This window comes from Tarenaya hassleriana, unplaced genomic scaffold, assembly GCF_000463585.1.
Source record: "Tarenaya hassleriana unplaced genomic scaffold, ASM46358v1 Cleome15, whole genome shotgun sequence".
NCBI lineage: Eukaryota > Viridiplantae > Streptophyta > Magnoliopsida > Brassicales > Cleomaceae > Tarenaya > Tarenaya hassleriana.
The window spans coordinates 2,091,990-2,119,777 of NW_010964923.1; the positions used below are offsets into that span (position 1 = coordinate 2,091,990).

General features: G+C 36.0%; 7 protein-coding genes and 1 pseudogene across 10 annotated transcripts in view; 4 read left to right on the forward strand and 4 right to left on the reverse strand.

The window, feature by feature from the left end:
- The window catches only part of LOC104808922 (NEP1-interacting protein 1), a 1,561-nt gene extending 303 nt beyond the window's left edge, over positions 1-1,258 (reverse strand). The window contains exons 1-3 of the mRNA XM_010534777.2: positions 942-1,258; positions 726-850; positions 1-100 (exon numbers count right to left, since the gene is read on the reverse strand). The exon at positions 1-100 is cut by the window's left edge and continues 7 nt beyond it. Coding sequence (XP_010533079.1) covers positions 1-100; positions 726-850; positions 942-1,127 — 411 coding nt within the window. The 5' untranslated portion in view covers positions 1,128-1,258. The remainder of the gene's footprint in view (positions 101-725; positions 851-941) is intronic.
- A 2,677-nt stretch (positions 1,259-3,935) lies between these two features.
- Positions 3,936-4,963, forward strand: LOC104808923. The gene has a single exon (XM_010534778.2). It carries the CDS (start codon positions 4,099-4,101, stop codon positions 4,603-4,605), a length of 507 nt encoding a protein of 168 aa, XP_010533080.1. The 5' UTR covers positions 3,936-4,098; the 3' UTR covers positions 4,606-4,963.
- A 1,794-nt stretch (positions 4,964-6,757) lies between these two features.
- On the reverse strand, positions 6,758-7,665 carry LOC104808924. The gene has a single exon (XM_010534779.2). The coding sequence runs from the start codon at positions 7,548-7,550 to the stop codon at positions 7,104-7,106; it is 447 nt and encodes a 148-aa protein (XP_010533081.1). The 5' UTR covers positions 7,551-7,665; the 3' UTR covers positions 6,758-7,103.
- Positions 7,666-11,172: 3,507 nt separating this feature from the next.
- Positions 11,173-12,199, reverse strand: LOC104809114 (F-box/kelch-repeat protein SKIP6). The gene is made up of 2 exons (XM_010535009.1): positions 11,725-12,199; positions 11,173-11,681 (listed from the first exon to the last, which is right to left on the reverse strand). The coding sequence occupies exons 1-2, from the start codon at positions 12,197-12,199 to the stop codon at positions 11,173-11,175; spliced, it is 984 nt and encodes a 327-aa protein (XP_010533311.1).
- A 778-nt stretch (positions 12,200-12,977) lies between these two features.
- LOC104808925 lies at positions 12,978-14,236 on the forward strand (annotated as a pseudogene).
- A 1,570-nt stretch (positions 14,237-15,806) lies between these two features.
- LOC104808928 (sugar transport protein 7) lies at positions 15,807-18,149 on the forward strand. Its single transcript, XM_010534781.1, has 4 exons — positions 15,807-16,199; positions 16,387-16,706; positions 16,796-17,422; positions 17,608-18,149. The coding sequence occupies exons 1-4, from the start codon at positions 16,055-16,057 to the stop codon at positions 18,067-18,069; spliced, it is 1,554 nt and encodes a 517-aa protein (XP_010533083.1). The 5' UTR covers positions 15,807-16,054; the 3' UTR covers positions 18,070-18,149.
- Positions 18,120-19,758, reverse strand: LOC104808926. 2 transcript variants are annotated; one of them, XR_771062.2, is made up of 2 exons: positions 18,831-19,758; positions 18,120-18,206 (listed from the first exon to the last, which is right to left on the reverse strand). XR_771062.2 is itself a non-coding variant. In XM_010534780.2 (1 exon), the coding sequence occupies exon 1, from the start codon at positions 19,685-19,687 to the stop codon at positions 19,109-19,111; it is 579 nt and encodes a 192-aa protein (XP_010533082.1). In that variant the 5' UTR covers positions 19,688-19,758; the 3' UTR covers positions 18,738-19,108. The 2 variants fall into 2 exon arrangements, 1 of the variants encoding a protein (XP_010533082.1); XM_010534780.2 differs by lacking the exon at positions 18,120-18,206 and having other exon boundaries at positions 18,738-19,758.
- Positions 19,759-20,847: 1,089 nt separating this feature from the next.
- LOC104808929 (protein ENHANCED DISEASE RESISTANCE 2-like) overlaps positions 20,848-27,788 on the forward strand; it is an 11,218-nt gene continuing 4,277 nt past the window's right edge. For 2 of the 3 annotated variants that reach the window (XM_019202052.1, XM_019202051.1), the window contains exons 1-13: positions 20,848-21,226; positions 22,142-22,216; positions 22,393-22,446; positions 22,865-22,930; positions 23,473-23,531; positions 23,844-23,932; positions 24,303-24,428; positions 24,818-24,852; positions 25,666-25,766; positions 25,836-25,931; positions 26,146-26,210; positions 26,942-27,013; positions 27,533-27,703. In XM_019202052.1, the coding sequence (XP_019057597.1) occupies positions 20,933-21,226; positions 22,142-22,216; positions 22,393-22,446; positions 22,865-22,930; positions 23,473-23,531; positions 23,844-23,932; positions 24,303-24,428; positions 24,818-24,852; positions 25,666-25,766; positions 25,836-25,931; positions 26,146-26,210; positions 26,942-27,013; positions 27,533-27,703 (1,303 nt within the window). In that variant the 5' untranslated portion in view covers positions 20,848-20,932. The remainder of the gene's footprint in view (positions 21,227-22,141; positions 22,217-22,392; positions 22,447-22,864; positions 22,931-23,472; positions 23,532-23,843; positions 23,933-24,302; positions 24,429-24,817; positions 24,853-25,665; positions 25,767-25,835; positions 25,932-26,145; positions 26,211-26,941; positions 27,014-27,532; positions 27,704-27,788) is intronic. The other variant, XM_010534782.2, reaches the window with a different exon arrangement.

Here is a 27,788-nt window from a genome sequence, read left to right on the forward strand (position 1 = left end):
GCTCTTCCGTGACCCGACCACCTCCGTTGGCAGCTCCCCGTGGACCGCCTTGCTCCTCCCTTGCTCCGCCGTAGAGCTCACTCTGTCTTTGCCACTTTGCCTGAACTTACAAATACCATATCGAACAAAAAAACAAAACCCATATGTCAATTTTTCTTAAAAAAAAAGAACTAGTGTTTCTAGGAAGGTTCCTAGACTCTGCGCATTTTAGCATGATCAAAGAGACTTTGCTATAATAAACCGAGTTTGACCGATACTAATGGCATGCGTTGATTTAGGTGTTACACGGAAGTAACCTGGAGGCTTCCCCCGGCGTAGCGAGGAAGAATGTGTTTTGCTAAAATACGCACACCAAATACTTGACGAGTCAAATTCAACAAAATTAAAACCAAAGGGATATTGACATGTGGCAAACCGACAATTTTTTATATCTAAAAGCTTCTATAGGGCGCATCATAGTAAAACGCCCTTAGAATTAACTAACTTACGCTTAATTTACCGACAACCAAAAAGAATTATATCAAATTTTTATGAATCCCACAACGGCATCTCTATTCATATCCTTATTGTGAATCGATTCCAAATGTTTTGGAATAGGAATCCGTGTTTTACACCAGCACAAAAGACCAAAGAAAATTCGAGGCATAAGATGTGCATTTTAGCCGAAGAAGCATTTAGTTGTACTAAAATGCGCCGGTGGTGTTAAAACCAAATCGTTATCGCACCTCCGACCAAACTCCGGTCTCCGTTGGTTCCTCAGCCGCCCGTCCAGCCTCTCCTTCGCCTCTCTGGCAACTTCTCCGAGCTTCTCGTCCTCCTCTCCGTACGCTTTGTTCCGTACATTATTTCTCTGCTAAAAAAACGATTCTTTGATTTTAATTTTTTTCTCGGGAAAAAAATAATTTTGACGTTAACCCATTTTTTGATTTTCTTTCTGTTACCGAGAAGGAGATGGAGGGATGGTGGGTATCGTGATTGGTGGTGTAGAGGCAGAACGCCGGTCGCCGAGTCCAGCCGTGAGCCGCGGCAGCAGCCGCCGCAGACGACGGAGAATATTCCGATGCGATCCCGCCGCCGTGAAATCTCCGCCGTCTCGCACACTCGACGCCGGGAAGCATACCCGCCATGGCTTTCTGTGTTCTTCCTTCTGCAGAGAGAGAGAGAGGGAGAGAGAGAGAGAGAGAGTTATGACAGAGGAAGGAAGAATTAAGAAATTGATTTTAGGAGTGCGAGAGAGCGCATGTTCTTGTCGTTTATATATTTGAAAACCATTTTATCAATAAAAAAAATTGGCTTTACGTTACATATATAAGTATGTATGTATTATGTATTTGTTTTTATGCTGACAAATCTCTGCAGCATCTAATGTCCACGAGAATTTTCAGTGTCGTACCAAATAATTTGCAATTTTGCAGCATATAATTCTAAAGTAATTTTATAATAATTAAATAAAATATAATAAAACTGTGCAAAATCACTATAAATTCGAAATTTAAAATTCCTAAAAATATTTTTAAAATTTAAGAATTTTAATTAATGATTTTTAACATTATTTTTATTGGACATGCTGTTTTTTTAGAATTTTTTATAAAAGTTCCTTTGTTGGAACTATAATTTTTTTTAATATTTTACTAAAAATGTTAAAATTTATAAAATTTTCTCTTTTTAGAAATATATTTTTTTTCATATTTATAAAAAAAATTTAAATTTAGAAAAATTTCCTTTTTTAGAACTATTAAAAGTTTTTTTTAATATTTTACTAAAATTTTAAAATTTATACATTAATCTAAAAATTATTTATAATTTTTTATATTTATTTAAAAAAATTTCTCAAAATCTTTAACTTCTCAAATGCAGTCGACTGAATTAAAATGGAAGAAATCATGTTCATAATTTGCAAAACATGTTTTGAATCTCCAACTTATTATTATTTTGAGATAGAAGGAATGATTTTATGTTTATTATGAATCTCTTATTTAATAAATATTTATTTCGCCGGGATGCTTGGAATTTATGTTCAAACAATTATATCTGCACGTATACGTAGACTATACAGATTTGATTTGCAAATCATATTTTAAAGTAAGTAATATTCCACGATACAAAATAAAACGATATTATAAATTATAATGTCGATGGCGAATCCTATAGAAAGCAATCGATTGGTTAATTTATTTCGTATTAAAATGTTATTTTTAAGATACCATTTTAAGTAAAACTACAAATGATTCAAATTTGAATGGAGTGGCATGTTACTATTGGTGATATTAATGGATCATGGAATTTCGAACGTGGAATTCTATATTGCTAAATGAAAATAAGATATAGTATTCATTAGAAATTTTAAAATTTCCATATCATATTTTTATTTAGTCACGTCCGATTCAAACAATTAAAAATATTTTATTCAATGGATGAAAATTTTAAAAGTTTATAATTTTATTTGGAAGTGTTTTGTAAGAAGAATTGAAGTTCATGCATTAATCAAGAAAAACTAACCAATTAACATGTCTTTATGATTTTGTTTTCTAATTTCAAATATCAAAATTTAAGTACATGCATTAATCAACGAAAAACTAATCAATTGGCATGTCTTTATGATTTTTTTTCCTAGTTTCAAATGTCAAAATAAGAATATTATGAAATGTGTAAAACCCGTTAAAAAAATATTTATTCTAAAGTTTGTAGAATTCGAATTCTATAAAATCCGATTACAAAAAAAAAAAAATAGAAATGCTACAAAATATAAAACACACTAGTTATGAGATATAGAATAGAATGCTCCAACTTATTGTATCATTGATATTAAATCATAGACCTGAGACCTATGCAAAAATTAAAATTAAAATTTGTTCCAACCATATATACACATCATATCATATCATATCATATCATATCATATAATAGTTACATGAATTGTCTTCAATTGATTTTTGGGGAGAAGGAAAAAAAGAAAAACAAGAGGAGGAAAGAGACGAGAGACTTGGAATGAAGAGGAAGCTTCGCGGCAATTTAATTTGTCGGTTGTCCCTACTCACCAATGCCGTATATCGTCTCTTAGTTGTTATTATTATTATTAATGTAAATTTCATTAAAATTTCCGAAGTTTTAAAGTGGTGAGAGACTTTTAATTTGCTCTCAAAACTGTATTATAATTCTCAAATTTATTAATTGGGACGGTGACACATAAATCTATTTAAGAATTATAATGATACATTTTCTAAATTTAAAAATTATAATCACATATTTTATAAGTTTAGAAATAAATTTATAAAGCGAAAAATTTAGAAATTATTTTTTTTTACCATTTCTGAAATTTTAATAGTATTTATTATTATTATGTGGTGTGTAGAGGTGGGCCCAAAATAGAGTCGATTGAGAACCAAAGGAACAGGCCGTAGGCCTCAAGAGTCTCACATCTTGGGTCCATTTGTTTCTATTTTTTGTCTTCCTAATAATTTGGGCTTCAATGCCCATTACAAACCACATATGATTGAGTTATAAAAAAAAAAAAAAAGCTACTGACAATGCCGTAATGATTTCAAATGGAAATTTTGTAAATATAGATAAAATTAAAGATATTTTGTTAATTATTTAGATACACATGGACATTCGTCCGTCGAATATTAAAATTTTGTTCAGGAGTTACGTTGCTCGAATATATCGATGGATATTAAATTTTCGAATATGTGTGTAATTAGAGGATTTAAATATACCATTCATTTTAAACAGGAACTGTATATATTTACAAAACGAACGTACCATTTATTTATTTAAAAAATTTTGTTTACACACACCACTACTGAATATATTTACTGTCATTTTCCCACAATGGTAATTAGTAAGCGAAAATCATTTTAAAAATTATATATATATATATATATATATATATGTTTAAATTTAGAAAATCCTAAAACTTCCCCTCCGAATTTGGTGTCTTTTCAAATTGGGAAAAAAAAAAGATCACCAAACACAATTTTTACAAATATACAAACCCCAATTCCATACTCTCTGCAATCTCTCCTTCATCTTCATCGTCGTTACATTCCATTGTATCCAGTTTCAGGTCAGAAATCGTCGTCTTCGATTTCTGACCAAATGGGAAGCGAGCCAACGAGTCCGTCTCTCAAACAGAAACTCAGATCGACGCTCTGCATCTCCGGTTGTTTCCGGCAGATCCACCACCACCACCACCACCACCACCATGATCCGTTGCCGTTTTCTCCCGGCGACAGATTGAGTAATCTCGATTTAACACCAAGTCCGAGGGACCATCAAAATCACAACAGGATCAAATCGCCGAGGCTTTCGCGGTCGTTGTCGAAGTCGCAGGACAAATGCCGGAGCCTGATCCAAAAAATCGGCGGTGGACCGGGCGGAGGCGGCGGAAGGCATATCCGACGGCACACGACGGATTTCCGTTACGATGCGGTTAGTTATTCGCTCAATTTTGACAAGGGAGACGATGAGAATCTCAACCAGTTTCCGTTCCGGAACTTCTCCTCCAGGCTTCCGCATTCTCCTCCGTCTTCGGCGAAGGCTTCGACGGTGACGGAGGCGGAGAAGATTCCCGGCGCCGGGATAGAGATTTTCGCGGCGTCGTGATGATTCAGTTACATTTCCCTTTTTTTTGCCGGTTTATTTATTTTCTTCTTAAACTTTTGGAAAAAACTTCACTTGCAAATAATTTAAATTTCTCAAAGAAACAATACTCATCTCTTTTTCCTCTGCAACTATTATCTTTGTATCCTTTTTTCCTTAAATCGCCGTGGAAGAGGTCAGACGACCGCTAAATGACCGAAATACCCTTTGCAGTATTGGTCTTTTCATTGTATAGCCCAATCACAGGCCCATATAAGTTACTGGGCCAGTAGAACTTCCCCACACAGTATATAATATTTATATAATATTTGTACCTTCATATGTATTTTTTTTTTATCTAAAAAAAAGTTTATTAGGGCAAGTGACAATCATCGTCTTTATTACATTCTATGCTCCGAGGTCACAAAGGGGAAATTGAGATTTTGGACTTATAAGGGTGTCAATCGGGGCGGATCATCCACACTTGATCCGAAGATTTCAGATTCGGATCAAACTCGAAGTTCGGTTCTATATATTTCGGGTTCAGATCGAGACGGGTTGGGTCGAACCGGTCAGCATTATATCTTTTGTAAATCAGGTTTCTGGGCCGATCCGATTCGAATCCACAATCCAATTCAAAAGTCCGATTTTTTTTGACCGAAAAACTTAGGTCCAAAATCTACTAATTTTCGAGTTGGATCGGACTGGACTTCGTACATCGGACTAAAATTGATACCCAAGAACACTAGATCGCGAAAGTTCCCGTATTTATAATTATTTGTTATGAACTAATAATTAGGTATTAATTAATAAATATTAATAGATACTGATTATGAATTTAATTAATCTGTCCTAGTTGGCCTGATGAGTCAAAGTAGGTCGGACTAGCTGTCTCTGAAAATAACAGTTTTTTTCCTTTCTTTTTTCAATATATTTTATTTTATTTATTTTCTTCTGGTTTCACAGCTTTCTTTTCTGTCTTCTTTCAAGAAAAAGATCTTGTTTGTCTAAAGTAAGATCTAATGATCACTACGGTAAGAAACCGAGAAAATTCATTTTTCCAATATTTGGTATATTCCAATTATGTGTAATTAATTATTAGTATCAATCCATATAAGAGAAAAAAAAAATCAATGTTAAAGTATCTGGTTTGAATAAAGAAATGGTTGATACGCTTATAAAAACTTATTCCGAAATTAAAAGGAATATGTTGAATCAAGATTTGGGGAAAAAAACTCTTTTATGAATTACTTCACTTTGATATTTTATGATTTATAGTAATACAATTAAATGAAAATTAAAAGAAACATGAAACAAAATGAAGATGGGCTGAATGTATTTTTATGGAAATAGGTTAAGAATTTAACAAAGATTTGCAAAAATATCTTAAAATCACATAACTTTGAGTCATAAGAAATTGTAAATTTTAATTTACAAGACACATTCCAAATTATAGGATTACAACTATTTTTAATCGATTTTTTATTTAATTTTCTATACGCATCGATGTTTGTGGATTCCAACTTCGATTTCTTCGCCGGCTTTACAAATGAAGAAGTCAATTTATTTATTTTCTCCATTGTGTCACGGGTTCAATTTAGGAACGGAAAACTATAATTAATTATGACTTTGTTTCTAGTTTTTTCTTGTTCAGCCAAAACTTACAATTTCTAGCTACCTTACCTCCTCAAATATGATTGATATTTTTAAGATACTTTTTTTAATTTTCAATATATAAAAATATAATTATTTAATCTTATGTTGCATACTCATTTATTTTGAACAATATTTATTTTTTATAAAAAAAAAATATTCCTTCCATTTCATAATAAACATCATTTAGAAAATTTATCTTATAACTAAATAGATATCATTTTAGATTTTCTAAATAATTTTTTAATAAAATCTTCAGTTCTATCTTTAACTAAAATATTTAATTTTAATAGAGTATGAATGGATAATATGGGTTAACGAGGATATATTTGATTTTTTTTTCTATTTTTTTAAATTGTGATAAAACCTAAAACGATATCTATTTTGAAATGAAGAGAATATATTTTAAAGATTAATTCGAATGTGGTGATTTCTAAAAAAATAAATTTATATCAACAACAGTAGAATAATTAACAAAAGCAGCAAATAAGAAGAAGAAGAAGATGAGGAGAAGAAGACAATATGGCAGCAAAAACTTATAATTATAAAAATAAAATAAATGGACAAATGAAGGTTTAGGGATTAGGGTTAAAGCTTATGGTACGAGATCTACACACACACAAAACACAAAAAATTACATGTTTTTTTCTCCCCGGATGGAACAGAACCAGAAAGATTATACGAACATTATTACGAATTTACGCACAACATAAATAAAACAAAGCAACCCCCTAAGGATTTGACCAATTTACCACACCATTCTCCGTAGACGATTGATTCCCCTTGGTTTGATCAAACATCTCTAATCGAACATTCAAAATTCGTTTGCTCCACAGACGAAGATAACAACGAATTAGCAGATTCCGAGATCAGTATTCCAAACCTTGAGCCGAGCGCTTTTCGTCGTCTTCCTCGTCTATCGTCCATCGGAGTTGGCGAGATCCGGCTGTTTCCGCCGCAACCGGTGAATCTGACGGAGATTCCGATGCCGACGCGAGATTCGACAGAGACGAAGACGACGATAGCGATTGGAGATTCGAGGAGGACGAAGAGGACGCGAGATGCAGAGCCAACACATTGCCTTCGCTCCACGACCGTCTGATCGGGAACGCCACGCTCTCCGACCTCCCGTGGCGACAGATCCGCCGCTGATTCTGGTTTTTTCCGCCCAATCCTCCTCCTCCGCCGCGAGATCTCTCATGGAGCGCGCACCTGCAGTTCTTGTGGTACGGACGCCGCTCGATCGCGGCGTCGCAGCCGGAGATGCATCCCTCGAAGATGCTTCGGAACATCCCGTCAGCTGCTCCGGTGGCCATATCGTTCCAGTACGGTGGCGCGTGAAGATCCACACACCTGAGAGAGAATCTTTCCTTTCTTCCTTCTCACTCTTTCGGGCCTCAGGGAACAGTGAAGGCGTTTTGCACGAAGGACGTGCGAGAGCTTTATATAGAAGCAATTATTACGAATTCATTAGAGAAAAAAAAAAGAAAAATTAAAATAAAATTACAGAAAAAGACAAAATTGGGGCTTTTCGGAATTTGTTTTTAAATTTAAAATTTGTAGGTTAAATAGGGGAAATGGGTCCAGGGCGTGTTCGGTTGCCAAGCGGAAACAAGGGCGAAATGCGTGGCGGCTGCATGTAAAAGCCGTGTCTAACCAAACGGCCATTTCGGGGTTTTGACCGAACCACGCAACCCAACGGCAAGCCAGAGTTTTTTTTTTTTTGAGATATTTTTTTTATGATCAGTTTTTTCTATTAAATTTAAAAAAAAGATTTATTCAATTGATATTTAGAAATCGAAATTTTCGTTGTAAAACACTGAAATCCATGTTTGGGAAAACAAGATTCGATTTTTAAAAAATGAGTTCAGATATTATAATCTAATAATTAAATTTCTGATGGTTTTTACGGTTTTTTTATTATATTTATAGAATTCTATTTATAAATCTTGCGATCGGTGGGTTGAATCTGGTCATTAGATTAATAAAGAAAGAAAACATACCATAAAATCTTTTTTTTTTGGTTTAATCATACCATAAAATCTTAATCACTCATATCGGATATTTTTATTTTTGTCTTTCGTTATTATGGTTTAATATGAAAAAGAAATTGTCATTGTTTTCTTTATTAATGAAGCATTCCAAGTTCTAATCAATAAAGAGGTGGTCCTAATTAGTACGCATAAATTTTGTAATCATAGTCGTTAATCATTATGGGTTTTAGATACAATTGATTGCCACACGATTATGATTTATGGGTTTTAGTTGAATAATTTTTCGTTGTATAAGATAATATAATATGTAATACAATATTAAAAAATAAAAATAAAAATATATTATAGGTGTTTATGGCTAACCTTACATATATAGAAGATAAAATGCAATTTAATATATAAAACTAAGAGATCAGTATACAAATATGTTACGAGGACACAAATGCTTTAGGTTCTGTTTTATTGGGTTTTTAAATAAATTTGAAAAAAATTATATGTCAAAGATTATAGTTTTGGATCGAGGCTAAGTATTTTGGAGATATTCTATTAATGCATGTGATACATGTAAGATATTAATATGCATTAATTATTCTAAATTTTTATTATTGTGGGTCAACGCAAGATTATTAAAACTTTTGCATATTCAAACACATGCATATATGATTTAAACATACACCCCTTTTTAAAGTTAGTTATTTTAAACATTATTCATAACATTTATTTTTTAAATTCGTCTAATCTTTAAAATAATATTCCATTTCAACTTCTTTTATTTTCCATTGCCCAACCACCAGCTAGCATTGAACATAATAATATTGACATTCCTCTGTCTTCAATTCTAGGAATAGATATTCAGTTTTCTAAATTAATTTTTATCGTTTTTTAATTTTAAAAATTATAATCATTCAAATTCTATTTATTTCAGATTTTGTTTGCAAACCATTTAATAAAATTTAAAATTTTGTTTTCCCTTTTCTATATATTTATATTCAATTTAAATTAAATAAATTTTATTTTAATGAGATACTAATCAATTTTTAAATTAGATTATATTTAATTATATTTTATATATTATTTCATTCTAAAATATATTTAAATAGAATTCAACATAAATATAAAAATAGTAGAAAAATTAAAATATAATTTTTTTAACACTTTAAATAATTTCAACCCCAAACAAAATCTGAAATAAAACTAAAACATATGTTTTAAGGGATACTAGATTATAGAAAAGGCAGAAAAATAATCACAAATATCTCTTTATTATTTTCTTGTGCCATGGAGGCTGTTTGCTTTCTCAGTTTACCAAATTAAAGTAATGCATAGGATATCACAAGGTAGTGATGTCAAAATGAGCCCGGTTCGCGAGCTGGCTCGTGGTTGGCTCGTTTTTTTATCGAGTTGGGTTAAAAAAATAAAAGACCAAATAAAAACGGGCCGAACGAGCCAGCTCGCGACGAGCCCGAGTCCATCCGGGCTAGCTCAGTCGGTTCGCGAGCCGGCTCACGAGCTGACATTAAAAAATATTAGGGTTTCATACTTTAATTTCTTCACTTCTTTTGTTTATATAGCAAATTAAAATTCATTATATGTTGATGTTGGTGTATATTTTTTGTTATATTTTGATGTTGTTGGTGTATGACACTTTTTTATGTTGGTTTGGTTTTGTTAATTTTTCTTGATTTAGATATAGTTTTATGGATTGTTATGTTAAATATTTTATGTTATATTGTATGACTTCAAAATATTGTTATATAGACTTTAAATGATTAATTTTCATGTAATTTTAAAAAAAATTCGATTAATTAGATACAAACGGCCTGGCTCGCGAGGCGGCTCGGAGTTCAGACAATTTGGTCTGGATCAGAGTTTTTCTAGCTCGTAAAAAAACAGATCCAACGGGCCGAGTAAAAAATGAGCTGGCTCGAGACGAACCGGTCCGGACCGGTCCGAGCCAGCCCGTTTTACATCACTATCACAAGGTGATTAAACTTCGCCAAAAAGAGATATTATGGTTCATTAAGGCAAAAAAATATATCTGAATTTCCATTTATTTAGAAGATATAATTGGTTAAATTTTAGATTATCAAAAAAAAAAATGTCTACTCAAAATATTTGTATTTATAAGGATTTATATTTTAAAGAATATCACAAGGGTAGATTCCAATTGGCCAGACACGTGATTTAGGCACGAATCCCAAAATGTTCCCCACTTGCTGAATCAATAGAAAAACGAAAAACAAATAATCTGCCATTTTAGTGAGTGATCACATGATTCACATCCATGTAAACTCAATCATCCATCAATTTAAATATTTTAGAATATAAAATTAGCTTTTAAAAATTGTAAGAAAATTAAATAATCTAAGAATCCAAAAAAACATAAAAATATTTTAAAATATAATTTATGGTATACTGATTTAATTTAGAAAAAAAAGCTCACCTTTTGACCGCTCTTGCTGCACTTGGTTGGAATTAGGAGTGACCAATTCGGGTTCGGTTATTTCGGTTATAGAAAAACTATAACCATTCGGTTTTTATATAAATTCCGGTTCGGTTCAGTTTTAGTAAAAAGTTCAATTTTTTAAAGAAATTGTCAGTTATTCTCTCGGGTTTTTCGGTTATTTTTTGTTCGGTTCGGTTTCGGTTTCAGTTTTTCGGGTTTAAAAAAATCATAACCGTTCGGTTTTGATATCGGATTCGGTTATATCTTATTCGATTTGGTTCGGCTCGGTTATTCGGTTAATAATCGAAATGGTCACCCCTAGTCGGAATGGCAAATTAAATAGTACTTATGCGCTCTCGTTACATAGAGCATACCCATTTTCTATCGTCGAGATGGATGGCGGTAACCGGAACCACTTGATAAGCAACCAAATCAATAACCGGAATCACTTGTAGTAAAGATTTAAAACACATTAGGGTTTTTTTCTTCTATAAACCCTTAAATGGTAACAACTTGGCAATGTAAAATATCGACCGAGGAGTTATAAAAATCGGCCGTCAATACGACGTTAGAGCTCTTAACCGCCCCCCAAATTTCGTTACGATTGCGTCTTTCGCACGTGATCTCCGAGCAGGAAATCACGTTGAAGGATTCCGTCCACAAAATAACGAGATTGCCACCACAATCTGATAGCTTGAACTGACGAGGAAGACGAGGCCTACGAAGCGGTCTCTGGAACTTCACGTCCCTCCACTCGTCGTCTTCTCGGTCGTACCACCTTAACTCGCCGGTATAATCGCACGAATACATCACGTTCCCGATTGCGCAATAGCTATGATCCCAGACGGACAAGCCGTCTGGGTCCGGTACGTGGACGTCGCAACTCCCATCCTCCGCATGATAAGCGAAACACTTCGTCCGACCGGCCATTCCGTACATGCTCCCCTCGAACACGACGATTTCCGACACGCGGCAAAGGGCGTGTCTCTCTTCAAGCCCTAAACCCTCTGAGCAAGCCAGAGGTTCCCACGTTTAAGTCCATCGACCCACCACCGATGACATGTATCTTTCCGTCGATCAAACAAGCGACCGACTCACCTCGAGCCATGCGCATGCTAGGAAGGCGGCGCCACGTGTGGGACCGGCAATCGAGAGCGAGCAAGCTCGAGGTTTTCTCGCCATTGATCGATCCACCAATGATGAATATCTCCGAACCGATCGTGACAACCGATGAATTGCTCGGAAGGTCGGAGGGAGATGAGGGGATCGAGACCAATTTCGTATCGCCGGCTCTCGTGGGACGGAGGGTGTACCAACGTGGGCTCGGCTCGGGATAGACATGTATGCACACGTAGAGGCAATGCTCCGTCCGGCCGAGGAGCAACCCCGCGGCGTAAAGCTCGGACGAAGAGACGAGAGAGCGAAAGGTCGTGGAGACGAGGGAGAGGTTCGGGTGGTCGTGTTTCGAGGCTCGGGCTAAGCACTCCAAAACGACATCTTTTGGCAGCGACGAGATCGAAGCCATGGTTTTCAGAATTGCTGTGAGCTAAGTGAGTGATTAATTTGTCGATTTTATATATTAATCGAGTTTTAGTTTTTTTTTTCCTTTGCGAAACAAAAGGAAAGTTCCCATATATCATTGAAACTTGCCATAAAATTCGGTAAAGGGTTTTGTTATTAACTTAACAATTATAAAATTTATATTTGTACTCTATGTAATTTAAAACGTGTATATCGAATTGTGGGTTATTATATTTTAGGATATTTTACATTTTTGTCATCCCGATTTTTTTCCAGTTCGTATTTTATTTTAAATAACATCAAATAGGGGGAAATATTGAATTTTGGATTATGATAAAAGGTCTTGGATTATTGTTGAAGTTTTTTATTTTATTTTTTTCCCTCTAATTTTCAGATATGGAAATTTTCTTGTTTGAAGTATATAGAAACAGAGTAATGAAAAAGTAAAAAAGAATAATTGCTTGATATTATTTTTTTTCCCATGGCACAAACTTTACTTCGTTTATTGGTTTTGACTAAAAATGTTATCTTGCATATATTCCATTTTGTATTTTTTTTCCAAATAATATGAAAAGGGGAAATTATAGAATTTGGGAATATTATATTTTGGACGGTCTTGAATTATTCGTACATGGAATTTTACTAGTTTAAAGTATATCAAAACAGAGTATGGAAAAGTAAAAAAAAAAAAATTATTTCGTTTCCTGACTTTCACCAAAAAAAAAAATTCTATATATATATATCCTGGAAAAAAAAGAAGTTAACAAACCAAATCTTTCGCATTGGGTTTGTTCTCCATGTCTCCCTCTGTCGTCGAAGAGCCACCGCTCGAAAAGAAATCTCCGCCGCCGCCGCCGTCACCATCAACTCCGTCGTCACCGTCGTTGTTTTCATCGCTACCAAACGACGTAGTTTTGAACTGCTTGGCCCGAGTATCGAGATGGGACCAGCCGAGAATCTCACTCGTCTGCAAAAGCTTCAGATCTCTAATGGCTTCCCCCGAGCCACCGAGCTCCAAGCAACACGGTCAATCCTCGGCCACACCGAACTTTGCCTCTACTTCTGCTTACGCATCCCTTTCGAACATTCCCCTCAGTGGTTCGTCCTCCGACCAACGTCCGGCTCTAACCTCTTGGTCCCGTTCCCGACCACGACCTTCCCTTCCGAACTTCCACGTTATTCATCCGTCACCGTGTTGGATCAAAGAATCTACATCATCGGCGGATCAGTCCACAACAAGGCAACCTCGGACGTGTTTCTCCTCGACCCGAGATCTCACACGTGTACCCAACTCCCGAGCATGCGGGCCCCGCGCTGGGGCGCCACCGCCGGCGCCATGGACGGGAAGATATACGTGATCGGCGGGGGGGGTTCGGAGAAGTGTTCGATCCCAAGACACAGTCATGGGAGCCACTGCCGCTGTCGTGCCCGAAATTAGGGTTTCGAGAAAGGGCTAAGCTTTCATCGCTGACGAACGGGATGATGATAGACGGAAAGATTTACGGCATGGCTTACCGTTTCGTAACCGCGAGATGCTTTTCTTACGACCCCATGGACGGTACGGCAGAATTTGCAGACGAGGGTATCGTTTGCGGGTTGAGGAAGAACAGTTGCGTGGTAGAGAAGGTGCTGTACTCATGTCATCCGGACAATGTTTTACGTTGGTACGATGTAGAAGATACGGTCTGGAGAGAGGTGAAGGGAGTTTCATTACCCTCTAGGGTTTCGTCGTACGGAAAAATGGCGAATTCTGGCGGGAATCTGGGGATATTTTGGAAAGAGTCGATGGATGGTTTCTTTAAACCAGAGATTTGGTGTACGGAGATTGTGTTGGAGAGGAGGAGTAGATATGAGATTAGGGGTAAGGTTAAGCGTTCTAATGTCGTGTTTAAGGTTGATTATCCGTGTTTTCATGTCGATATTTTGGAATGTTTGGTTATTACGATTTAAATCGATAGATTAAAAAAAACCGATTTAAATCCGGTTTGGAAATATATTGGGAGAAGCGTCCGGTACAAAGACGTACAAACCCGGTTTTGTAGATGTTATAAGGATTTAAAACCATGTTTCTTAATATTCATTGTTATAAATAATTATGGTCGATTATTGTCTCAGCTTTAAATTCTCTCCACTTTAATCTCCTTGCAATCAATAACTAAGGTATTGAATGATTGGAGTGTTTAGAATTTTTATAATCCAAAAACAAAAAAATTACCATTTGTTTTTATAAAATTAAGCCATTTTGATGGAAAAAATCTATGAAAAACCAAAAACTAAATTTTTTGGATTTACAAATATTATAGAATTCAAAAACCAAAAATAAAAAATTGAAAACCGAAATTCAAAAACTAAAACAAAAAATTCAAAATAAAAATCATTTATAATTAAAGTCTAAAATTCGATATTTAATAATGGTGATAGTTTTTTTTATAATTTATAAAAATGCAATAATCTAAAAAAATAAAGTTATGATTTTTACTTGATTTTTTCAATGAAATGTTTTCTTTTAAAAAGTTAAACGTATAAAAATTTAATTGAATTTTATTTTAGGTTTTAGATTTTAAAATGCTGAAAAAAACCGACGGTTATTTCCATGGCGGTTACTAAGTCTTTGTTTTATGCATTCACATTAATGCCACGTGAAAAACGACAAAAAAAAATCAGATCGATCGAAGCACGTCACTTCGAAAACCGCTGTCTTTTAAGGTGGGTCCCGCAGAAGTCACCACTTTTCAAAGTGACGATAGATTCATTTAGCCAAATGAAAAAAAACATTTTCATTCACAAATTTATCCTTAAATCATAAATAGTGACAGTTTTCCTTTTGGATTTTTGGTTTTATTGTGTTTTTTTTTTGTTTTTATAGTTTTTACAGTTTTTACAGTTTTTATAAAATATAAAAATCTTAAAAACTTAAATTCATGGAAATCTAAAAATTAAAGTCATGGAAATTAAATTCAGGTTTTTAGAAAAAAGTAAATATATAAGATTTTGATTACATTTTATTTTCATTTTTAGATTCCAAGTTCCGGAAAACTCTAACCATTTGGTATTTGTTTGCAACACAAAACAAAAATTTAATAATAAAAAACACAAGTTTCTGGTGAAACTAAATTCATTATAGAACTCTTTAACCCTTTTTTTTTTTTAAAAAAAAAAATCTGAATCCTCTACTAAATTGTCAAATCCTTACAAAATATTAAAATCACGATTGTTTCAGTAAATTATAAACGTCTAGCCTTTAACACCAAAATTGCTGAATTTGGAGAAATTCGAACCGAAAATCGTATTAAGAAAAGGCGATCTTTATTAAAAAAGGTGTTGGTTCTGTTCGGTTTATTTCAGAATTAAGGAAGTTTTTTATTGCAGAAAAATTGTATATAATTGGATTCTTATTTAAAAAACATACCATTTTTATCGATCTTGTTGCCATAAAAGCATTAATCATGAAACTACGTATTTAATTCAAGCAAGCAAAACGCGAAATGCAAACCAAACACGAGATTTCCTGAAGATAAGGTCAAGAAAACGACAACCTCAAATCCAAACAAAATTCCCATCCATCTCTCTCAACCTCTAAACTCAGTAAATTTATATATATATATAAAATTCATACAGACCCCCTGATTCTTGAAGAACCAGTCTCTTTCTCCACAAAGTCTTTGAACAATTTTTTTTATAAAAAAAAAATTTCTTCTTGTTTTTGAAGGAATTATTGTAAAACCAACTTGGGAGTAAGTTGCGAGCAGTTCTGTGTTAAGTCAACCATGGGGAAGACAGAACAATTGCAGTAAGAAGAAATCCAAATCTCAAGCATTTGGGGTTGTGAACCGCAAACCAGACAAGAGAGGAGGAGAAAATGGCGGGTGGCTCGTTCGGTCCAGCAGGCGTGGCCAAAGAGAGAGCAGAGCAATACCAAGGAAAGGTCACATGGTTCGTCATCATAGCTTGCCTTGTTGCAGCCATTGGAGGATCCATATTTGGCTATGATATCGGAATCTCAGGTTCTGCAACTTGTCCTTTTGCTCCTTTTCTACAACCTGCAGATGAGAATTGTCTTTTAAGATTCTTGAAAAAGAATCTTGTTTTGAGTCCTAGGGAAGATTCAGATGAATCTTGAGTAGAAAATGGCAATTGGGTATATATATATATATATATATGTGTGTGTGACTGATCTCTATTAACTAACAGGAGGGGTCACGTCCATGGATGAATTCCTGGAGGAGTTTTTCCATTCGGTGTATGAGAAAAAGAAGCATGCCCATGAAAGTAACTACTGCAAGTACGATAATCAAGGGCTCGCAGCATTCACATCATCTCTTTACCTTGCTGGTCTGGTTGCATCTCTCGTTGCATCTCCTATCACCAGGAACTATGGCCGCCGAGCAAGTATCATCTGTGGTGGGATCAGTTTTCTGGTGGGAGCTGCCCTGAATGCTGCAGCAGTGAACCTAGAAATGCTCCTTCTGGGTCGGATCATGCTTGGTGTGGGCATTGGATTCGGAAATCAGGTCTGTCAAGAAAGATGTCATTACCAAAGCAGAAGATCAAACTGTTTTCAGTTGAATCTTATAATGTACCTGTTGGGTTTGGTTTGCAGGCAGTCCCGTTGTATTTGTCGGAGGTAGCGCCGACCCATCTGAGAGGAGGTCTAAACATGATGTTTCAGTTGGCCACGACTCTCGGAATCTTCACGGCCAATATGGTGAATTTCGGCACACAAAAGCTCAAGCCTTGGGGTTGGAGACTCTCTCTTGGTCTGGCAGCATTTCCCGCTTTTCTGATGACAGTGGGCGGTTTTTTCCTTCCCGAGACTCCCAACAGCTTGATCGAGAGAGGGTTGACAGAGAGAGGCAGACGAGTGCTGGAAAAACTCAGAGGAACAAGTGACGTTAATGCAGAGTTTCAGGACATGATAGATGCTAGCGAGTTGGCGAATTCTATCAAGCATCCCTTCAGGAACATTCTGCAGAAAAGAAACCGGCCACAACTGGTCATGGCTATTTTCATGCCCATGTTTCAGATTCTCACTGGAATAAACTCCATCCTCTTCTACGCTCCCATTCTATTCCAGAGCTTGGGATTTGGAGGAAACGCTTCACTTTACTCATCAGCCCTCACAGGAGCCGTTCTTTGTTCCTCCACTTTGATTTCCATAGCAACAGTAGACAGGTTGGGGCGACGAGCCCTTCTCATCAGCGGCGGATTACAGATGATCATTTGCCAGGTACAAGCCTCATCTCAATGGCAATATTCCATGTCTGAAAACAACAAACCTTGCAAAAGATGTAGGGCGTTTTCTTAATCAACCAATGTTTATGTCTCATCTATATTTGGCATATAAATGGAACACATACAGTTACCTCATCATCTGGTATGCCCTCTGATGGTTTTGCCATTACTGGATTACAGGTCATAGTTTCAGTGATCTTGGGAGTGAAATTCGGAGACAACCAAGAGCTATCAAAGGGTTATTCTGTCGTGGTGGTTGTATTCATTTGCCTCTTCGTTCTAGCGTTCGGATGGTCGTGGGGACCTCTTGGTTGGACCATCCCGAGTGAAATATTCCCACTGGAGACTCGATCAGCTGGACAGAGCATTACCGTTGCTGTCAATCTTCTCTTCACTTTCATCATTGCTCAAGCTTTTCTTGCTCTCCTCTGTGCATTTAAGTTTGGCATTTTCCTCTTCTTTGCCGGTTGGGTCTGTGTGATGACCATCTTCGTTTATTTCCTATTGCCTGAGACCAAAGGCGTGCCCATTGAAGAGATGATACTCTTGTGGAGGAAACATTGGTTCTGGAAGAAGGTACTACCTGCAAATGATGAAGATGAGAGCAGCAACGTTCAAAGCAACTCAGTTCAAACAGCTTAGGCTTAGGCTTAGCACCAAACTGTTCCCTCTAAAAGATACAACACTTCAAACTTCGCAACCTCGATTTCGGGTTTTCCTTCCTTCGGTGTCTTCTGTTTGCTTCAGTAAAGAAATTTTAATACCAGCCAACAGGTTACCTAAAGAAACGCCATTTAGTGTACGAATGTAGCTTCTGAAGGAAAATCCGAACAATCAGCACAGAAACATATGTGACAAAAGGAAAGAATATAACCAGAAGAAAAGAAAATGTTCAAGGACCTTGCAAGCAGAGCATGACATGTTCAACGTAAAAAACAGAAGCCATAACAAAGAGAAACAAGACAAGGATCATGTACCATCAGATTCAGAGGGTCTTGACACTTTCTTGAGATGGGAAACCAGATGCAAAAGCCGGCAATGATATATTATATCCTTGTTTGAACATGAAGATTTTATCAGCATCAAAGTTCAGTTCCTAAAGAGATCTACTACTGTGTCAATTGTAACAGTATACAGATGCAAAAGCCGGCAGCTTTGCTTCTTTAACACATAAATACACTTATCTAGCCTTAACATGAATGAAAATGATAAACAATTCACGTCAGCCAACATTATCAGCTCAATTCCACCGGCAAAAAGACAGAACAGGCTCTCAATCAGCTCAAGCAGAATCCAAGCAAGATATGGAATTAGTAACTGAAAAAAAAATTTATTGCATAAGGATGTAAGAGTATCCACAAAGAAGAAGCACAAAGGTACTAAGAACTACACCAAACACACACCCATATAAGTCGTAAGCCAATGTCTATTCCATGACAGTGATTGCATACGCCTTAATCCATGGCTGAACAATCAGGTGCAGAAAAAGTAACTAGCTTTGAATAGACGATGCGAAGATAAGCGACAAAGGTGTTTCTGCAGCAATGTTGTCAGACAAAAATGGCATCTTGTAGAGGGAAACGACATCGCTTCCTCTCACAGGATCTTTCCGCTTCAGATTTAAGACCAAAGACTTGCCCAAGTTTCCAGATTCTTCCTTCTTCAATCAATGTAAACCCATCTAAGCGACCAGATTGTTCTTCTTCCCCAAAAAATCCGGTATAGGAACGGAGCTCGGCGGCGGCGAAACAGAGCAGCAAGCTCCGGCGAAACCTACAGCAACGATCTCAAAGCTCTTCCAATCCCTAATCTGCTTCGTCACCGTATCTGGATCCGGTCCAATTCTACATGTGGACCCCAAAACCAGATCTAAATCCTCCGAACAACCTCCTCCGTTATTCCTCATAACAGACCGTCTCGTAGTCTTACTCGTACTCTCGCTGTCGCGGTTACGCTCCTTGTTCTGAAACTCACTCAACGTCTCGCCGCGCTTGAGGATCTTCACCTGCCCCATGACCAATTTGCTATTCTCCGCCGTACACCGCGATCGAGATCCTCCTCCTCCACCACCGCTGCCTCCGACGCCTGCGGATCGAGACTCCAGTGGACTGCGATTTCTTCGGCGAGCCGTCGTAACAGAGGAAGTATGGTGAATACAGTGAGAGATAGGGTTTGGAGCAGAGCGAGGATGAGGAGCTAGGGTTTCATGGTGAAAACGACGTCGTAAAAGGTGCTGAGGATGAAGAATCACAGCTGCCATTGCTCTTTTTTTTTTCTTCGATGATTTTTTTTGGTTCGTCGAAGATTTGCAGGCCTTCTTCGTATACTCGTATAGTTTCGTAAATAAAGATGATTATTATTATTATTATTATTATTATTATTATTATTATTATTATTATTATTATTATTATTATTATTATTATTATTCACTATTTATTTGTGGAATATAAACAATTATACTTCTGCAAAGTATACGTGCAATGCAACCACCATAAAATAAAATAATTATTTGCATCTGATCAGTTACTTTTCTTTATTTATTTAAACTGTTTGATATTCATGGAACAGCAGTTGATATTTTTAAAAGTTCCAAAAAATATTTATTTACAAAAGTCATATATTTAGGATCAATATATATATAAAGTCGACAAATACAATTATAAATTTTTTTGAAATTTTATCCCACCTTTTGTTATGAATATTTATTTTTAAAATATATAATTCGTTAAATAATCATCATTTTATAAACAAATTAATTTGCAGGTTAGGAATTAAATTTGTGTAAGTTGATAATCCGTGGATGATGGATGGTCAACGGATGCATGCAGAATACGATGAAGACCGAAACGTTTAAAATGCTTACGTGTACGGTCCCAGTTCGAAGAAAATATTTTCTAACTATTTTTTCAAAACGCTGACGTGTACGGTCAGGATTGGATCATGGTTCTATTCCGCCTATTCTCTGAACGGACAAAACAAAAAAAAAGGAAGCGAAGAGGGTAAATCACTTAGATGTACCCAAAGTGTCGCACGCATCTCTGGCCACCAAATTATAACCCATTAAATTTTTATCGAAAAGACGATATTACCCTTAATGAAACCGTGTAATTATAATTGCAAAGTCGTAATTGATTCTAAATACAGTTGCAATTGATTCTAAATGAGGTGACAAAAAATATATCTAATTGTTTACAGAAACTTTAGTTGTTATATGGTCGTAAATACTGTTTTTTTAGTCGTATATTAATTATATAATAATCGTAGTAATAAAGTCGTAAAAAATATAAAAAAAAGATTATTTCGAACTTATTAAGTCTAAAAGTTGTCTAAAAGTGGTATAGAATTGAAAAAAAAAATTTGTTTTTTTTTTGGGTGTATCACTGAAGTGCCACACATTTGCTATATTAGAGTGATTTTCCCAAGCGAAGAACAGACCAAAAAAAAAAAGCACAGTGTCTGATCTGATTGCAGATCGTGCTCACGCGCGAATTGATCGCCGGAGGTGATGTCGGAGGAGATGGCGTCGAAGAAGGTTGTTGCCAACGGATCGGAGAAGAGCGTGTCGGGAAATCTCGGAAGCAGCGGCGTTCTCGGCGATCGGAATGATGGCGGAAGCAGCATCGGCCACAGTTCTGGTGTCGGCGAAGGAGGAGAGGGAGGGGTGTTCGAGTATTTCGGGCGGGTTTATCATTTGGGAACAAATTCGATCGGGCATGAGTACTGTCATCTGAGGTTCTTGTTCATAAGAGGGAAATATGTGGAGATGTACAAGAGGAATCCTCACGAGAACCCCGGCATTGTATGGTTTTCTTCTCTCCTCCGTTTCGATTTTCTGTTTCCTTGTTTTTTTGATGTTGATTCTTGTGTTTATGGAGTTTTGTTAATGGATCGTGGATTCTAGAGCTTTGATTTAAGCTAAGTGGTTCAATGTGTGTCATGCCCAGAGACTAAGAATATGCGTATTGGACGATCCATTTGTTGATGGGTGTTTATGGATGCGGTGGAATCCGCAGTCCCTTCACATGCCTCAAGAACAAGAATAAAGGCGCTGCAATTAGAGTGAAACGTTGTACTGAGTCATGTTCTTTTGAAAATACTTAGAAAACACCTCATATCTGCTTGGCTAGGTTTGCAAATTGTAACAGGCAAGAGTGCTGTCCGATTTGCTAAGGAACATGGCCAGAGTACGCAGGATTTTCTGTTAAGCTTGTTGTAGGTAGGGTGCTTATGAAGTTGGAAGCTGGATGGAATTGTGGGGGATTAGTTTGTGTGTTCTAGTTTCTCCATTTTCTGAGTTGAATGCTTAGGATATATTTTCTTTTCCTCTCTGGAGGGAGAAGAGGGTAAAAAGGAAAGAAGAAAAAGAATGGGATAACATGAACCTTGGAACTAAATTTCAGAGAAAGCAAGTTCTTTCTGAGGATCCTTCATCACAGCTTTTCGGTAGCATTAGGAGATCTCTGAAACTGTGCAGGCGTGCTCTAAATTTGTTTGAAAAAATTTCGTACCTGCTTTGTTGGGATTATAGTCTTGTCAGTTTCGGCTCTTTGTTCACGGAACAAAGCATACCAAGTTGTTATCCTTTCTCCGCATCCGAAATTGCACCCAATACATTGATTTAATTGTTGCATGTCTGAAGATTTACGATGTCTGTGATCAATGCATTTGTCTCCATTGATTAATTTGATTTGTTTTCCACCCATTTTTGGTCCAGAAACCTATAAGGAGGGGTGTCATAGGACCCACAATGATGATAGAAGAGCTGGGATGCCGCAAAGTTAATCACGGGGTAATACTCTTAATCTTTTACTTTATGGTAAACTATAACTAGTATTAAAGACTTCACTTGTTTCCTAATTTTGTGTTTTTTATTTCACACATTTCATAGCACATTCTTAGTGATGACAGAATGAAAAGAAATGAAACAGGTATAATAATTAACTTCTTTTTCTGTTATAATTGTAGGATGTCTATGTCATAAGGTTCTATAACCGATTGGACGAAACAAAAAAAGGGGAAGTAAGTTGAAAATCCTCTTTACAAAGTCTATTTTTTTGCTTTCCTCGGTAGGCATTATATCTTGATTTAGGAACATTTATCTCTTCCTCTTTGGGTTTGTGAAATACAGTTTGTTGTGGATTCAGAGCTTGACACAATGAATGTTGAGTCTGACTTACTTTTGTCTTATTCCAAGAAAATTAATATATGAGCATGTGGTATCAGTCACTTCTCACTTCTCGGAAACGTAACCTTGATCACCATAGATCTAAGATCTTTTGTTGCCTTGGATCAGCAAGCCATTTATACAATAAATATTAAGATTTTGATTGTTAAATCTTCTACTGCCCTTAAAGTGCATTCGTTGGGATCTAGATTGTTTCTTTAAGTATTACTCGCTTACCCTAACTCTTTCCTTTTTTGAAATCTGCACTTCAAGATTGCCTGTCCTACTGCTGGGGAAGCCCGCAAATGGTTGGAGGCTTTTGAGCATGCTAAACAGCAGGTAATGATTCGGACTTTCTAAAGTCTTACAGAGATTTCCTTTTCTGTTGAAGTTCTTTTAGTTATGAAGCATATAACGATTACTCTTTTGGAAATTAGTTTTGTTGATTGTGGTTGAACTGTTTTAGCTTTTTAGTGTAAGCTTGCTGTGATTAGACTTGGGGCCAAAATAAGTACCAAACGCTTGAAGCCTTGAACTCAGCCTAAAGCCATTATCTTTTTTATTTATGTCATGTTATCATTTTTCTGCTATTTAAAGCTGGAATGCTTAATGTAAGCTTGTTGTGATTATACTTGGGGCTGAAAGAATAATTGATTTTTAATGTAGTGTGTTGTAATAAGACTTTAGGACCAAAAGAATAAGTTCAACTGCTTGAACTCTCTAAAAGCATCATCTTTCTATTAATATCATGTTACCATTTTCGGTTTTTTGGAACTGAAATGCTTAGCCAAAATCTATGGATAATTCGTTTAGTGATTACGATGGGGTGGTATCTCTAGCTCGTTTATTTTCTTCTGATTAGTGCTTTTCTTTTTATGAAGGGTGAATATGAGCTGACAAGAGGAGGAAGCACAAGAAATAAATTAAACATGGAAGCTGAGTACGATCTTAATTCCATTATAATCTCTTAGATCTAGCTTTGTGGCAATCACGATTCTTGTTAGTAATTGAGGAGATCATGTTTTGCGACTTATCATATGGAATTATCGAAGTGATGGACTAATTCCACATTGTAGATTGTTTGGTAGAACGAATGCCTCTTTCATGAAGGGTTCATTGACCTGAATATCATTGTGATATCGTCGATATGGTCTGCGGTTCATGTTTTCAACATTGCATTCTCCAATGGCAGAAGTGTACCGTTTGATACTATACAAAATCTCCTGGTTCACTGTTTTTTTTCTTGTGAAAGCATCGATCTGGAAGGACATCGGCCTAGAGTTAGGCGTTATGCTCGTGGGTTAAAAAAGCTTATGAAGATTTGGCAAGGTAAGGTGCCATGTAAGCCGTCTGATTTTTAGTGCTTTAGAATGCTTCTTTTGTCATGTGTAGATGTGCTAGACACCATGTAATACTTTCACATGTAGAAACTCTACCGATCTACATTCATACAGAGGAGAGAGGTTCTAAGCTGGCATATTATTTATCACCTAGCGTAATAGTATGGCCTCTATTGTCTTACACGTTGAACAAGTTTCGCTGTAACATAGGTTTTGGGTGTGCAAACGGGACTCCCGTCGTTATGGAAAATAAATTCTAGTGTTCATTTCATTTTTCTTTCTGTCCCCTTTCGTTTAGGTAGGACTCCTTCCCTTTCACATTGTTTCCCTCTGAAAGCGAAGAAGTGTGATAGTGTTCTTGACCTTGACAGGTCCTGAAACACTTTTGAGGCAATCCTCTAGCTTGGTTAACGATGGTAGGGGAGATGGTTTCTATGAAGGTGACAATGGAGATGCAATTGAAGCACATGAATGGAAATGTGTTCGTACTATCAATGGTACGCTTGGAAATAGATGTTGAATCTGGATATATGATGGGTTGACAAATTGTAAATTTTGAGCTTATTGCTTTTCGTTATTATCCAAAGAACCTGCAGTAAGTACAGTTAGGGCGTTTTATTTCTGGTATCTCCTTTTGGTTAAAATACCTGACAACTATCTCAACTGTAATGAACTTAGGATAACCAAAATGATAGAAAAATGCTCGGATAGAAGGAACCCAGCCATTATTTATCTTTGTCAATCAGTAAGTCATGTGGCGTGAGAAGGTTACTAGTCCTTCCGTCATAAGAGTTTTCAAACCACAAAGGCCTAAACTCTAAGGCTGTTCTTATGATTTATTTAATCATGGCACTTTCTCTTAGTATACTCCCTCCTTTGTTTGCAGGCGTTAGGATTTTTGAAGATGTAGCTAACTACAAGGTATATGTGCTTTTAGCAGGTAGCATCTAGTGTGTGCCACTTGTAATATTCAATCTGGTTAACTCGCAATCTTATTCAAATTCATTGTATTTGACATATATAACTTAGTTCCTTAACTCCAATCCTTAAATATTCAGAAGGAAATTGTTATAATTCGATATTGATTAAGAATGGTTTGGTTCAGACCTAGTAGAGGATAGGGCTTTATTAATTGTTATTATAGCCATAATCCCATGCAATGGTGCATGGTGTGCAAGGGTTGATCTCATAGCGTGCCTTCGCAGATTTCATTTATGAAAACATGGTTTTGTGATCCCATGTCGACCTAGTGCAGGATTGATTTATAGCTTAAAAAATAATGGGCTTCTTCCCTTTCCTATTAGATTAAGTGAGTACCCAGTGGTTTTTGGGGATTTCTTGGATCTTGTATGAGGTGGGTCCATATCATAAATTTAGGTACTTTTCTCATGGAGGCTACCTTTGGATTTTTTTGTTTTTTTGTTGACATGCATGAGAGGCTTTAGTTTATATTCAGAGTGGAATGTTTGGCTGATATGTGTAACCATAATTGCCGAGATGGTAATTCTTTGTAGTGAGCTAATAATAGGAGTACAGATATTACAACTGAGTTCTCGATTCTCTAAAATTATAAGGGTTCAAGAAAATGGAAGAATATTTGTGCCTTGTGACAAAATTTATTCTGCAACTAGCAGTCTACTAGACCATAGGAATGTCCTTAGTAAATCTTTCTTAAATGCTTGAAATTGGTGACCGTAGCCACCCTCGGCATTGACTAAATAATTTTTCTTTTAGGCTGGAAGAGGGGTTCTTGTAAAAGCAGTTGCTGTAGTTGAAGCAAATGCAGATGCTGTTTTCGAAGTGATTTTGAAACTTGACAAGCATCAAAGATATGAGTAAGCTCATTTCCTCGAAAAGATACTTTTTGCATTTGTTACTTGGGATCTTTCTAATTATCCACACAGGTGGGATGCATTTACAGGTGATCTGGAACTGGTAGACTCATATGATGGCAACTATGATGTTGTTTACTGCACATATGATCCTAAGTATCTTTCACGGTATGTTGCCCAATTTTATTTCTGATTTGCCTGAGTGACATATTCTTCACTTAAAGTAAATAAGAGTTATCTTAATTCTTCATATACCTTTCATCGATCAGATGAAATGTACCTGGTCAGTTCATGGAAATTTGTGAGCAAAACATATGGATGGCTTTAGTTGTTTGTCTTCGTCATGCATTTATATTTATTGCTCATATTGTATATTTTGCAGATGGCAATCAAATAGAGATTTTATTTTCTCTAGGCAATGGTTCCGTGGGCAAGATGGAACATACAGTGAGTAGAGATTGTGAATTTTATTACATATCGTTTTTTATATCAGCTTTGTTGTAAGGACTATGCACAAAGATCACATTGATTTGATCATTTGAGCATTATTCCTTTATGGCTATTGTATTCTCCAGGCTGTAGGTCCATGATATAAAGATGGGATTAAATAGTCAAGATTTTTGTTACGATGCCAGGTCAAAATTATTGTCATGTTTTGTGTTACACCATATTATATACCACCAATTATTGTCATGTTTTGTGTTACACCATATTATATACCACCTTTAAGACTCTGCATAGACCCAAAGATATTGTATTCTAGCTGCATAATATGAAGATTACTATGCACAACTGTTCTTAGATTAGAACTTCTGAAACTAAGATTTGTCTTATCCCACAATTTATTTCTTGCTCAACGAGTCGTCATAGTGAAACCGGTTATTTACCCAAAAAGAGTAGCCACAGGAACATCTGCCTAGATTCTTAGCTGCACAGTTACTGATTTCGAAAATCTCTGTCGCAGTACACCCCTTCCATCCATAAATGTTAATTATGGATTACTTCTCTCTGATGTGTGTTTCATATGCTGATCTAATCGCATGTGACCTCGAGTCTAGTTATGGAATTTTTCTAAAGATCTTAGAAAGGGCTCTGATTTCTCATTGTTCATGCAAAAACAAATTCTTAGTTATCGAGTTTGTGTCTGACTCTCTTTTATGGTATATTTGTGTGTGCAGCAATCTTACAATTTCCAGCAACACACAAGCAAAGACCTCCAAGGTCTGGATATCGACGCACGGAAATTACTCGTAAGATTTTCTCATTGGTGAATATATGTAACTATTTCAGTTTTTTTTTTTCATTTTCCAACTTTAGTATCCATAAATTCTGTTAGATATGAGCACTGGCTACTTGCAATTTTAGAACCCCTAAAATTGTTTGAGAGACTATTTACCTTAAGAACCAAGCCCATGAAATCTAGAACTGAAGCTCAGGTTCTTGTTGACAAATAATCGTTGAGGCTTTGGAGAAATTCTCTATGCTCCACAGATTTGGTTATCTGCCCGATATGAAACCATAAAATGCAAGATATTGTGCTAGTGTGTCGCTCTAGTATACTTTATGCATGTTTTTGTGTTCTTTTTTCTGTCCATTCAATATCATGTATACAGTATCTTCTTTTTTTATTCCAATTGATTCAATAATATGTCATTCTAACTCTTGACTCAAATTTTAATTTCATTTAGTTTCCTTGGGTATTGTCGGTCTCGTGTTGCCTAACTGTTATGGTCAAGTTTTTGTGACATTCCACCTTTTGTTTATTGCAGCATCCACTTGGGAAATTAGAAGCTTGAACACACCTGCGGATACAGAAACTGCAAGATGTCTTGTAACACAAATGCTTGAAATCCACTCTAAACGCTGGTGCAAATGGAAGAACAGTTACTACTCAAAGTTTGAAAAGACTATCCCCTATGCATTACTCATCCAAGTTGCAGGTTTGCTTATCTCTTTCCAGATTCATCTCTTTAGACTGTAATTTGTAAATATTAAAAAAAATAATAATTGGAAGAGTTGATCGGA